Consider the following 12,124-nt stretch of genomic DNA (forward strand, 5'->3'; position numbering starts at 1 on the left):
ATGGCTGGTGACAGTGGGTCAGGCCATGGTGTGGTGGCTGGGTTGAGTCTGAAGAGAGGAGAGCAGAATGAGAGAGAGAGAGAAGGAAGATAGAGAAATGAACGGAAAAATGAGGAAGAGAGGAGAGAGGAGAGAGACAATTAAATACTAATTTTTAAAAATACAATTGAGCTACAGTAGCATCTTATTAATAAGATGCTACTGTAGCTCAATTGTAAATTTTTTTACAATTCTGATAGTTTACAATTTACATTGCAGGGTGTTTTTGACTCTAATGGCAAAATATTCCTTACATTTCCCATTTACCATTTTCAATGCTGATGCTCTTACATAGCAACTTAACAAGACTGCCTATGTAGGGTCTAAGTGGTAAACTAGTGGTAATTGAATTCTTTATGGTGACTGATGTATGTATGTTGAAACCCTACATTCTTTGCACTATTTACTTATCTTAAAAAGTAAATTTTATGCGTACTTTTAGTGGCCTAGTATTTAATATTTATTTGATTTTTTAAAATGAATTAAAACATATGAATAGTTTTATGAATCACCCAATAATCATAGATTAGAATAGTCTTATGAGTCACCTAATAGATGAATGAGATTATTTCAACATGATTTAGAAGAAATCTTTGTCTATTATGAATATCCAATCGGTAATCATTTAGTATTAACTTTGATATTATATATTATATAATTAAATTTGAAATTGAATGGATGATATTTGAAAATTGAAATAGATAATAAAAATATTAGTATTAAGTTAATTTTATCCATTTAAATGAGTGTATAACTCAATTTTGTTATAATCACAAATTTAATACTCATTTAATCTATCATTAAACGAATCAATATCCACACCACATATATTATTTAAACAGGCTATATGATTTATTAACAAAATTATATAACTAATGATATAATTAGATTTTTTTTAATTGCTATGTAATGGATCGAAGAAAAATTCTTCTAAATTAGTTCCGTGTTAACCTTTTCCCACTTTCAAATTTTAATAATGTGTGGACAGATAAATCCTACTCTAAGGTCTACAATTACATAGCTGTAGCCTGTAGGAGTAGGACCTCTTAGTCTACTTCCACAAACTTTGTCCAACCTATATATTTTGTAATTAAATAAAAGAAGAAGGAAAAGAAAAGGTAAAAAAAAAAGAAAAAAAGAGTGGTTTCATGATCACAGATTGGATTATTGGAATAGTCTTACGAGTCACCTAATAGATGAAGAAGACTATTTCAACATGATTTAGAAGAAAGCTTTGTCCATTATGAATATTCAATCGGTAATCATTTAGTATTCACTTTGATATTTTATATACATATATATATATATATATATAAAATTAAATTTGAAATTGAATGGATTATCCATTTAAATGAGTGTATAAGTCAATTTATTTATAATCAAAAGTTTAAAGCTCATTTAATCTATGTGTGGAAAGATAAATCGTACTCTGAGTTCTACAATTATATAAGTAGGACCTCCTCATCTACTTCCACAAACATTGTCCATCCTATATATTTTTCATTGAACATAAGAAGAAGAAGAAAAAAAAAAGTTTGACTTACCTCTAGTACTTTTTCAATTAGATATGTTATTTTATTTTAAATATATAATAACAAGTAGTAGTGAATTTTAATCTTCATATTTTATTTCGTTAGTGTGATGTGACAATTTTTTATTAAAATAAAAAAAAATTTCAGGAAAAAAAATACCGAATATAAGTCAAAAGGCAAAGAGTAATTTTAGGATCACAAATTTTGATGTCAAAAATCGTGAATAATTGTTTTTGTTTTTTTAAAAATTTTATGGACAAACTATATTTCCTAAATGAATCATAATTTACCACGTTAACGGTTATGGTAAAAAGAGTTGGTGGTACTAAATTTTCGCTATAAAAGCCTGTAGCTTTGTGGTCAGGACCAAATTCCAATGCATGAAACAGAAAGGCAATTTACAGTTCATGTTATAAAATTCGGCATCTGGCATCTGAAGTATTTAAAGTTTAAACTAAAAAAAAAACTTGAAACTTGTAAAACTTGAAAGCTAGCTAGCTACTCTTAAAACAAAACCCTCTCTCAAAAACAAAAAACACAACAAGGCTGCGCCGTCCGAGTCGCCTCGTTCTTCTGACCGAGTCGGACTCGCCCAGTGTTCGCCATGGACGGCCTCGATCGCTCTCGAGCTTTCTTGAAAGAAGTCAAGCGCCTCGTTATCAAGGTTTCTCACATTTTCTCCTTCTTTAATCTTCTTCTTCTTCTTCTTCCATTTACATTTCCATTCAAATTTTTTCTATAATTGAGATATTCTTCCTATTCGTTTTTGCTTGATGATAATGTCCCATTTTTGGCTATAAATAAAACGAAGCAATGTTTGGTTGCCTATACTCAATTGCTCTGTTTCTCAGTTCTATGTATATATATGCTTTAGCTTTGCTAGCTCTGTGTTTTCGTAGCCCAGAAAATTGTACAGATAAGGTTTTAATTTTGTCATTTCTCACTTTTGGTTAGACATTTAGAGCATATTGTGCAAGCTAATTATAATCCAATCTAAATGGAGTAATGGGCTTTTTTTCTTTTCATTTCATTTCTTTTCTTTTCTTTTCTTTCCAATCACCACAATATTAATTAAAAATTCCACACATTGTTGTTTTGTTTTCATGGATTTCTTTTTTTGTGCAATTAAAGAAAGCATAAGGTTCTCAAAACGTGTTTTTAGTTTGCTTTTTTTTGGTGTGTGGTCAATATACATTGTTGGTCCCTTAACCATAGGCTATGAGTGATTTTAGTCTCTGAAGTTTAAAGATATTGCTTTTTAATTCTTAACGAACTTAAGGTCCCAAATTTTTTTTTTTTAAAGTGATTGATTTTTTAGTCCTAACAAACTTAAAATGATTGCTTTTAGTCCTTGTGGAGTGATGATTTTAAGTTAGTTTGGCCATGTCATCAAAGAGACTAAAAATGACTTTTTTCCTCTCAAGTAATTATGGGAATTGTCATGTTGGTATGCATGACTAATTTGAAACCTTGATGCTTTTTACACATTTGTTGATATTGTGCTCTTAACTAATGAAGGTAGGGACTGCTGTTGTCACTCGAGCCGATGGAAGACTAGCGCTAGGAAGACTAGGAGCACTATGCGAACAGGTATACCATTATATATTACCTTATACCGTTCTCAAATTGGGAATGTTACGATATTATTAAATTTTGAATGTGATGCAGATTAAAGATTTGAACACTCAAGGTTACGAGGTTATTGTAGTGTCATCGGGTGCTGTCGGCCTTGGCCGCCAACGGCTTAAATACAGGAGATTAGTTAACAGCAGGTTGGACATTGCTGCACATTCAAGGAAAAAAGATTTTGGAATGCAGCCTTAAAAATTAAGCAAGCTTTAGAATGTGTTACAGCGTTACCATGATTATTTTTGGGGGGGGGGGTGGGGTGATTTCCTTTTTGAGCTAGTTCAAATTGCTTATGAACTTGGTAATTATTTATTGCTTGCAGCTTTGCTGATCTCCAAAAACCACAAGTTGAGCTTGATGGAAAGGCATGTGCCGCTGTTGGACAAAATAGTCTTATGGCTCTCTATGATACATTGTTTAGTCAGGTAATTAAAATTTTTGACCTATATATATATATATATATTTTTTTTTTTTCTTTCCTACCATGTTCCTTTTTGTGGTTGTTTTGGATCTAATGTATTAGTATATTTTCCCCATCTGTAGCTGGATGTCACATCAGCTCAGCTTCTTGTAACAGATAATGATTTTAGGGACAAAGCTTTTAGAAATCAACTTAGTGAAACTGTACAGTCATTATTAGCTCTCAAGGTTATTCCAATTTTCAATGAAAATGATGCAGTCAGCACCAGGAGAGCTCCATATGAGGTATGTTACCATTTTTAACTGCTTTGTTTCTTGGTTGGAAGTAAATTTTACTATTATTGTCAAGAAATAGCAGTATGTATAAGAAGCCATTCAGCCAAGAGCCTAATGGCTCAACTGGCACTTCCTGGTGTTCCAAAGGAGGCTTCTAGGGTTCAAATCCCCCCTCCCCCAACTATTGAATTAGTATTTATTATAAAAAATGTATGTAAGAAGCCATTTAGCCTAACTCAATAATGCTATAACATGATCAAGCTGTTTAAAAAGACTCTTACAATACTTATATTTTCTGGAGACCTCCTCTTTCATCTCTGAGCTGTACTTGCTTTGGTTGGCATCAATTATGTCCTGGTTTTTGCTTGTATGAGTCTTTTTGGACTTTATTGCCTTAGGGTTTTTCCCTTTAATCGGTTTCAAATTTCAATTCAGTTGCTTTTAAGACTTAGTAGTGCTGAGTATAGGCTGTTACACTTTATGCTTATAAAAAAGAAAAAATATAGGCTGTTACATTTTATATAATAAAATTTTTTACTAGAGTAAAGAGGGAACCTTATGTACATAGTCCTGATGAGTTTAGCTTGTCAAGAAATGGAGACAATGTTTAGGATTGTAATCTTATCTTCTTATACATTAAATTTTTTGGCTTTTGCCATATGACTATATGAGGCAAATATACTTGCATGTGTGCGCTGACCCCTCTACCAGCAAGAGTACTTTTGGGTTGGGGTACCATGGGGGAAGGATGGTAGATTCAGGCATTTACCCTTGATTTATTGGAAATCAGTATATTGTATCTTTTTGGTATGTAGGGCAAGTTTAAAAATGTGTTTCCTAGACTCTCTCAACTTATCTCAGTATTTAATGTGCCATTTACCCGTGGTTCTGATTAAGACCTTTCTTGTGCAGGATTCTTCTGGTATATTTTGGGATAATGACAGTTTGGCTGCTCTGCTAGCTTTGGAGCTAAAGGCTGATCTTCTTGTTTTGTTGAGTGATGTAGAGGGTCTCTATAGCGGCCCTCCAAGTGACCCAAAGTCAAAGTTAATCCATACATATGTTAAGGAAAAACATCAAGGTGGAATTACCTTTGGAGACAAGTCTAGGGTGGGAAGAGGGGGCATGACCGCAAAAGTAAAAGCTGCTGTCAATGCAGCTTATGCTGGCATCCCTGTTGTTATCACCAGGTATGCTTTTGTCCTAGAAGCCTGTCCTTCAATACTTGGTTAAACACAATGCAAGGACAAATGTTACATCTGGGAATATCCTTATTTAGGTGATTGTCCAATTTATCAGAACATTTTTGGGCCATGTGATTGCAAGAAAAAAAAAAGACTTTCTGAATTTTTTTTTCTTTCTAATTTATAGAAATATAAAACAATATTAAATATCTATTTTTGATAAAATATTAATGTCATTTACTTTTTTTTTACTCATATCTTGCTCATGTACTACACGTCTTCTATTTAACAAGTTTAGATTAAAAAAATTATAGCCCTCTACTTCCTCCCCCACCCTCTTTCTCATGTCTGGTATCTTATTCCAACAACTTAAATAACTAGTACAACTTTTCAGTCAAGGGAAAGTATTTATTTATAAGCTGTCTGCTTTGCATGATTATGCAATGATTTCTTGGTTGTTTCTTTTGAAGTGGGTATGCTCCTGAAAACATAATTAAAGTCCTTCAAGGAGAGTGTCTTGGAACCCTCTTTCATCAAGATGCACATTTATGGGCCCCAGTTAAAGAATGTAGTTCACGTGAGATGGCAGTTGCAGCAAGGGAAAGCTCCAGGCGGCTTCAGGTATCATCAAGTTGCTTCATGTTTATGGTTCTTCTGCAAATTGGGTCACTCATTCTCCATTTAAGCATTGCGATTCAGAAGCATCATTACACAGTAATATCTTGTTCTACAGGCCATTTCTTCACATGATAGGAGAAAAATTCTGCTGGACATAGCTGATGCCCTACAAGCAAATGAAAAACTGATTAAAACAGAAAATGAAACTGATGTTGCTACTGCACAACAGGCAGGATATGAAAAGTCCTTGATAGCTCGGCTGGCTCTAAAGCCTGGGAAGGCAAGACATGCAAAATAACATAAGTTTGACTCTATTGCAATATTAATATATTTCTCTTTAAAAATTACTTTTACTGCTTATCACTTTGGATTCTGTCCATCTTTATTTTGATCCTGTAGAAATGGTGTCATGTGGGTGTAATGGCCCTATTGGATTACGTGTCTTTTTCTTGCACATTGCTAGTTTAAATATTTTGTTCTCAACAAATCAATTGTACTTGACAGATTTCAAGCCTTGCAAACTCAATACGTGTGCTTGCAAACATGGAAGATCCAATTGGTCGCATTCTGAAGAGAACTGAGGTATGCGGGGGAGGTTGTAATGATATTTTCAGGCTTTTCCAAGGGTATAGATAGGCCAATGATCCTTGGCGCAAACGACACTTCCTTCTCTCACAAGTTTGGGTGTGGTGTGATTCAAAACCCATTGGGTGTGTGTGTAATTTATAAATAAATAAAAAAAATGCTAAGGGTATGGATAGATTAGGATTTTAATATCATTTCAAATTCTTGTGTGCAAGTTTAATTTTTACCTATAGATAGGACTATATAGGAGAAACAAGCTAGATATTTTTTTTTCAGATTTATTACAGACAAAAGTCTTACAATTTATATTCCAATAAGATATTTAGATCTTATCTTTGATAATAGGTCTGTGATGTTGCTGATGATTAATTTTGCATCCAGCTTGCAGATGGACTTGTATTAGAGAAAACATCATCTCCCTTGGGTGTTCTCCTGATTGTTTTTGAGTCACGTCCTGATGCACTGGTGCAGGTATACAGGACCTAAATTGTGGACTAAAATTTGCATTTTTAAATTTTTTTTTTCTGGATATTGTGAATGAGTTAATTTGATTTTGTTATAACTTTGGGGCATATTGTTCCTTTATTGATTTATATGATAACCTATCTAGAAAAATGATAACCTTTGTTGGCATTGTCGATTGGGAATATGAAGTAAAAAGCAAGCAAATATATGGTTATGATGTTTGCAGGGCTCCAATTTTGGGTTGCCTGACCTACAAATGTTTGTTTCCTTGCACAAAATGTGCTTTCAAGGTAGTATGATGGGTTAAAATCTCTGCAGTTGTGGTCTGGTTTGTGTAATATTTGAAAGAATCAACAGACCCTTCAAAAATCAGATTAAAGTTCTGATGGTTCATATTCTAGAAATGACATTGTGGGTATATGTACTGACATATGAAGAAATTAATAAGTGATATTGATGGTTAAAAGACAGTGACAGTTAAAAGAAAAGAATTATAGATTACTTGTAGAGTAGGGATTAGTATCCTATTAAGCCAATTTGCATTAGCTCAAATGGCACCTCCCACCCCTGTAAGAGCAAGGTGGAGAGTGAGGTTTTGAGTTCAAAACCCATTGGATGCATGTGGAACTTACTGATAAAAAAAAAAAAACAAAAAAAGGGATTGTTATCCCATGAAGTTTGTAATGACACTAAAAATTATTTTGTTTATGACTTTATGTGCCTTGCTCGAGTTTCATTGGTTATTCATTGTCAAGTAAACTTGTTACCATGTAAACGCAAAAAATATTGTGTATGATGCATTACTGTGTGGTTTGTTCTTATTTATTTAACTATTTAAGTCATATGAGCTGATTTAGTCAAGAATGACAACAGGCATGACGCTCACATGTTTTGAACCATAACTGTTGGCCTTTTTTCATCATTATAAGACTGGCATTTTTTTTATTATTTGAATAGATTGCTTCATTAGCAATACGGAGTGGGAATGGACTTCTCCTGAAAGGAGGAAAGGAGGCCAAGCGCTCAAACGCAATCTTGCACAAGGTTTCTCCCTCCTTAAATGACTTTTTTTTTTTTTTTTTGGGGGGAATAGATTTGTTTGTAATATCAAAATTTTACTTCGTTGTTGGTGAAATTAGTTGTTGTTCAGTCATCGTTCTTTGTGAAAATTGTAGATTATCACTGATGCCATCCCGGATAGTGTTGGTGGAAAACTTATTGGACTTGTAACTTCAAGGGAAGAGATTCCTGATCTGCTTAAGGTGGACAGAGCTAATAACAATAACTGATTTTCTAGACGTTAATTTTTAGACCTAAGTTAAAAGTCAGCATTTACATTTGTGTGGCAGCTCGATGATGTGATTGACCTCGTAATTCCAAGGGGCAGCAATAAACTTGTATCTCAAATCAAGAATTCTACTAAAATTCCAGTTCTGGGTCATGCAGGTTAGGCAAGCTACATATATCTGTTTGTTCATATATAATCTACAGTGTGTGCTTGATCAGGATTAATAACTTCATTCTGTGAGAAGAATATGATAACTAAAGCTGCATTGTTTGCTACCAGATGGAATTTGCCATGTTTACCTTGATAAGTCTGCTAACATGGATATGGCAAAGCGAATCGTTGTGGATGCAAAAGTAGATTATCCAGCAGCCTGTAATGCAATGGTAATTTATTGTAGGCTTTTGTGCTGATAATTTCAATTTCGAGTGACCTTATATCGTATATCTGTAAATGAGGATCTACAACTTTTTTTGGTTGCTGTCTTTTACTTTGCTCAGGAAACACTTCTTGTTCACAAGGATTTGAGTCAGAGTGAAGGACTATCTGAGCTTATTGTTGACCTTCGGGTTGAAGGTTGGACTTTTCTTGCAAACCCTTTTTATTTTACATGTGAAAAAAACTTCATACGTTTTGTATCCCTTTTATTGATGGGGAGGTTGGAAGGTATTTGAAATCATGCTAAATTTCTCATTATTGTATAGAACACTTGTACCATCAACTGTGGGTAGTCTTTGTTAGTTTTGACCAATTTGGGTATAAGTTGTGTTTACATGAAACTTTTTCCTCACCTCTTATTTAAAAGCTTGAGTTTCCCATAACTCAATAATTCAAAAAATCAATTAAGACACTAATTAAAAGTTGCGTCACCTTTGGTCAGTTTAGTAAAAATTGTATACTTTGCTTTCTTAATTAAAAATTTGTATCATTTCAAACCAACACACTCAAATTGAAATGGTGAAAGTATCAAAATTATGCCATTTAGGTTTTGCATTCCTGTAATTAGATCAAATTCGACAGCAATTTAGAAGGTTGAAATTTCATTTTGATATCTTTTATGACTGATATGATAGCTTACCAAAAGCTCAAAACAAAATGGTAGAATAAAATTATCACTGATACTGCTCCTTCACCCTATTTTAGATGTCTTCAAGTTTGGTATTCTTACTACTGTTACGGAATGCAGTAACCTTCAGGACAATCGTTAAGATTAAATAACTGATGTGCATCTTTTGTAGGTGTTACTTTATATGGTGGACCACAAGCAAGCTCCCTGCTGAATTTTCCCGATGCCGGGTCATTTCATCATGAGTACAATTCACTGGCTTGCACTGTTGAAATTGTGGATGACGTATATGCAGCCATAGATCATATACATCAACATGGAAGGTATGTTAGCATTTCCATTTTGATAAGAATCATATTAATTCCCTCTCTCTCTGCACACATCTAAAGTTGTCCAGAAGACATTGGGAGATGAATCAATTTTATTTCTAAATTTTTTGGCAGCGCACATACTGATTGCATCATTGCAGAAGACCAGGAAGTTGCTGAAGTTTTCCTACACCAAGTTGACAGGTTGGAGCATGCACACACACACAAACACACACACATTATTTACTGCTACTTTCACTGCTTCTGCATTTTTTTTTTCTCTGAATTGTTGAATTTGATATACCAATATGGTACCAGTTTGATCTTTGTTAATAATTTATTCTGTAATCCGTGATGATAACAATAAAGTCACTATGGTTTGTTGGCAGTGCTGCTGTTTTTCACAATGCAAGTACCAGATTTTGTGATGGGGCTCGGTTTGGACTAGGTGCCGAGGTATAACATCATTTAGCAGTTAGCTCAAAAATTTACTTAAATGGTATTGATCTTGTATTTGATTCTCTTTAATGGTTGTTTAGGTTGGGATAAGTACAAGCCGGATTCATGCTCGGGGGCCAGTTGGAGTTGAAGGACTGTTAACAACACGATGGTATGAACTGCTGATCTCTGTTGGTATATTTAATGACAACAAAATTCTGTCTTTTTGGCCCTTTGGTAAATTATAGAAGCATCCCTGATGAGAGTATAAAGTTTGTGTTGCAAATATTGGTAAAGATTAAGAAATCACGCCTCATTCAGAAATAAACATTGTAGCATATTTTCTTATAACATGATGTAGAGGGGACAACTTGAGGATTTCCTGCGCCTTGGTTGTTAAAGATTAGGTGTCACTTTTTGACTCAACTGTATAACTTTCGGATAAAATTTTAGTGAAAAGTATTATTAAATGCAGAAATATATCCCTCTAGCATTACAAGGAACTGTAAGGTAAATTATAAAGTTACTGACAATTATTTATCCAAAAAAAGAAAAAAAAGTAACTAACATTTTTTTAAATTTGTAAGTTGTACATACATCTAGTGGGTCTTGACTTCATGACCTTTTCTTCTATACCATTTTATTATCGGAGAAGGAAATATCAGATAAAGTAACTGATATCTTTTCATGTGAAACTTAAGCATGTATTTGGACAAAGCTTAGTTTTTGAAAGTTACAGCTATAACTACAAAACGTGAAGCTTTTTAAAAGTTGTACACGAGTAGATTAGCTAATAAAAAAAAGCTAATCCAAATGCACTTAGTTGGAGCAATTTATTTTCCTCTGCTATTTTCACATGCCTTTAGTCATAGACTTCATTTACCCCTTAGTTCCCGAAAGGTAAAGGATGAAACATCACAAGAAACATGTTTTAGCAAGGAGAATCTACATAGGTATAAGTATGATACTTGTGGCATATGCAGGATTCTCAAAGGAAGTGGACAAGTGGTTGATGGTGATAAAGACATAGTTTACACCCACAGGGACCTCACAAACGAGTCCTGAGTTTGTGGCAAGAGCTTCAGCTGTTCAGCCCACAAGCTGGAAAGAAGGGATAAAAAGAAGTGAGAATAAAAATGTTTTGTTGGCTGTTGTTTCCTATATATCAGTAGTGTAATATAAGGTTCTTAGTTCAACTTGGCAAAGAAATAGCCGACCTTGATGAAATCATAACCATGTCATCAGTCCTTTGGCCTGATAATTACTGGTGCAGTTTATTGATTGACTTTATTGCTAGTGACCCCAGATATTAAGAATAAACAATGAGGTTATTTACCATGTCTTTCAAACTATAAATTTTTGTACCTAAATTTGAGATTGATTTGTAATGTTTATTTATTTTTTCATCTGATTAAGGTCAAAACTTACAGATTAGAAAATTGGAGTGGGATAGGCGTTACAATTAAACAAGCACTAATCTTTCAATTTGACACGAATCTCTCAATTTAGGGTATTAAAATTTATTTGCAAAAATTTATAATCAGAACTTACTCTGAATAATCCATAGTTTATTGTAGGATATATATAGTTACAATCAACCCAAGAATTAACGACCTGGTCTCTCTCTCTCTCTCTCTCTCTCTCTCTCTCTCTCTTTTTATAAATGAAATAAAAAAATGAATTAGTAGCTTTGATTTTTAAGTAAATGAAATAAAGAAATGAATAGTAGCCATTTTAACAAAGAGGTATACATAATATATTCTCATATTTGAGGTGTTTAATAATCATGTGTAGATTCAGCGAGAATAATAATGTCTATAACTTTTGCATGAGATACTTTCTAGTTCATCTAGTAATCACCTACACATAATCTCTTAAAAAAAAAAAAACAATGTTACATGGAATCCCAAATAATGATTCAAGAGGATCTCCATTGATTTTTATTTTTTAATTTTTCAGAACATACATCCAACGGAATGCTCTTGAATAAGTGGAGCAAACGTATTAATCTCAGCGCATGCCTAGGCTCTATCTCAATTCTCAAGCACTGGTTTGGCAATGCTGTTTTTACCACTAATGCAAAAAGATCCTCTTTTATTTATTTATTTTTAAATTATCTTTTTTCTTCTTCACTTCCTCACATATGAAACAGCCCATAAAGCGCCCAAAATATAGAATCACGTAGTCACATGTAGAAGGCTCTCATCAGAACTCAGCCTGAAAATCAGAACCAAAGGGCTTTGAGGAAGTGAGTGCATCTCCAATAGTGAAGGTTCTCC

The 12,124-nt window shown here is 33.5% G+C and overlaps 1 protein-coding gene across 2 annotated transcripts; it reads left to right on the forward strand.

The window, feature by feature from the left end:
* The first annotated feature begins 1,949 nt into the window (after window positions 1–1,949).
* LOC142641677 (delta-1-pyrroline-5-carboxylate synthase) lies at window positions 1,950–11,253 on the forward strand. 2 transcript variants are annotated; one of them, XM_075816151.1, is made up of 20 exons: window positions 1,950–2,235; window positions 3,090–3,161; window positions 3,240–3,343; window positions 3,523–3,625; window positions 3,744–3,905; window positions 4,809–5,086; window positions 5,551–5,701; window positions 5,814–5,978; window positions 6,203–6,280; window positions 6,665–6,754; window positions 7,706–7,792; window positions 7,924–8,010; window positions 8,098–8,194; window positions 8,316–8,419; window positions 8,534–8,609; window positions 9,272–9,422; window positions 9,543–9,611; window positions 9,797–9,863; window positions 9,947–10,017; window positions 10,829–11,253. In XM_075816151.1, exons 1-20 carry the CDS (start codon window positions 2,176–2,178, stop codon window positions 10,908–10,910), a joined length of 2,154 nt encoding a protein of 717 aa, XP_075672266.1. In that variant the 5' UTR covers window positions 1,950–2,175; the 3' UTR covers window positions 10,911–11,253. The 2 variants fall into 2 exon arrangements, with proteins under 2 accessions (XP_075672266.1, XP_075672267.1); XM_075816152.1 differs by lacking the exon at window positions 3,240–3,343 and having other exon boundaries at window positions 2,041–2,235.
* The last annotated feature ends 871 nt before the right edge of the window (window positions 11,254–12,124 follow it).

The sequence above is a fragment of the Castanea sativa genome, chromosome 6 (genome assembly GCF_040712315.1).
Source record: "Castanea sativa cultivar Marrone di Chiusa Pesio chromosome 6, ASM4071231v1".
NCBI lineage: Eukaryota > Viridiplantae > Streptophyta > Magnoliopsida > Fagales > Fagaceae > Castanea > Castanea sativa.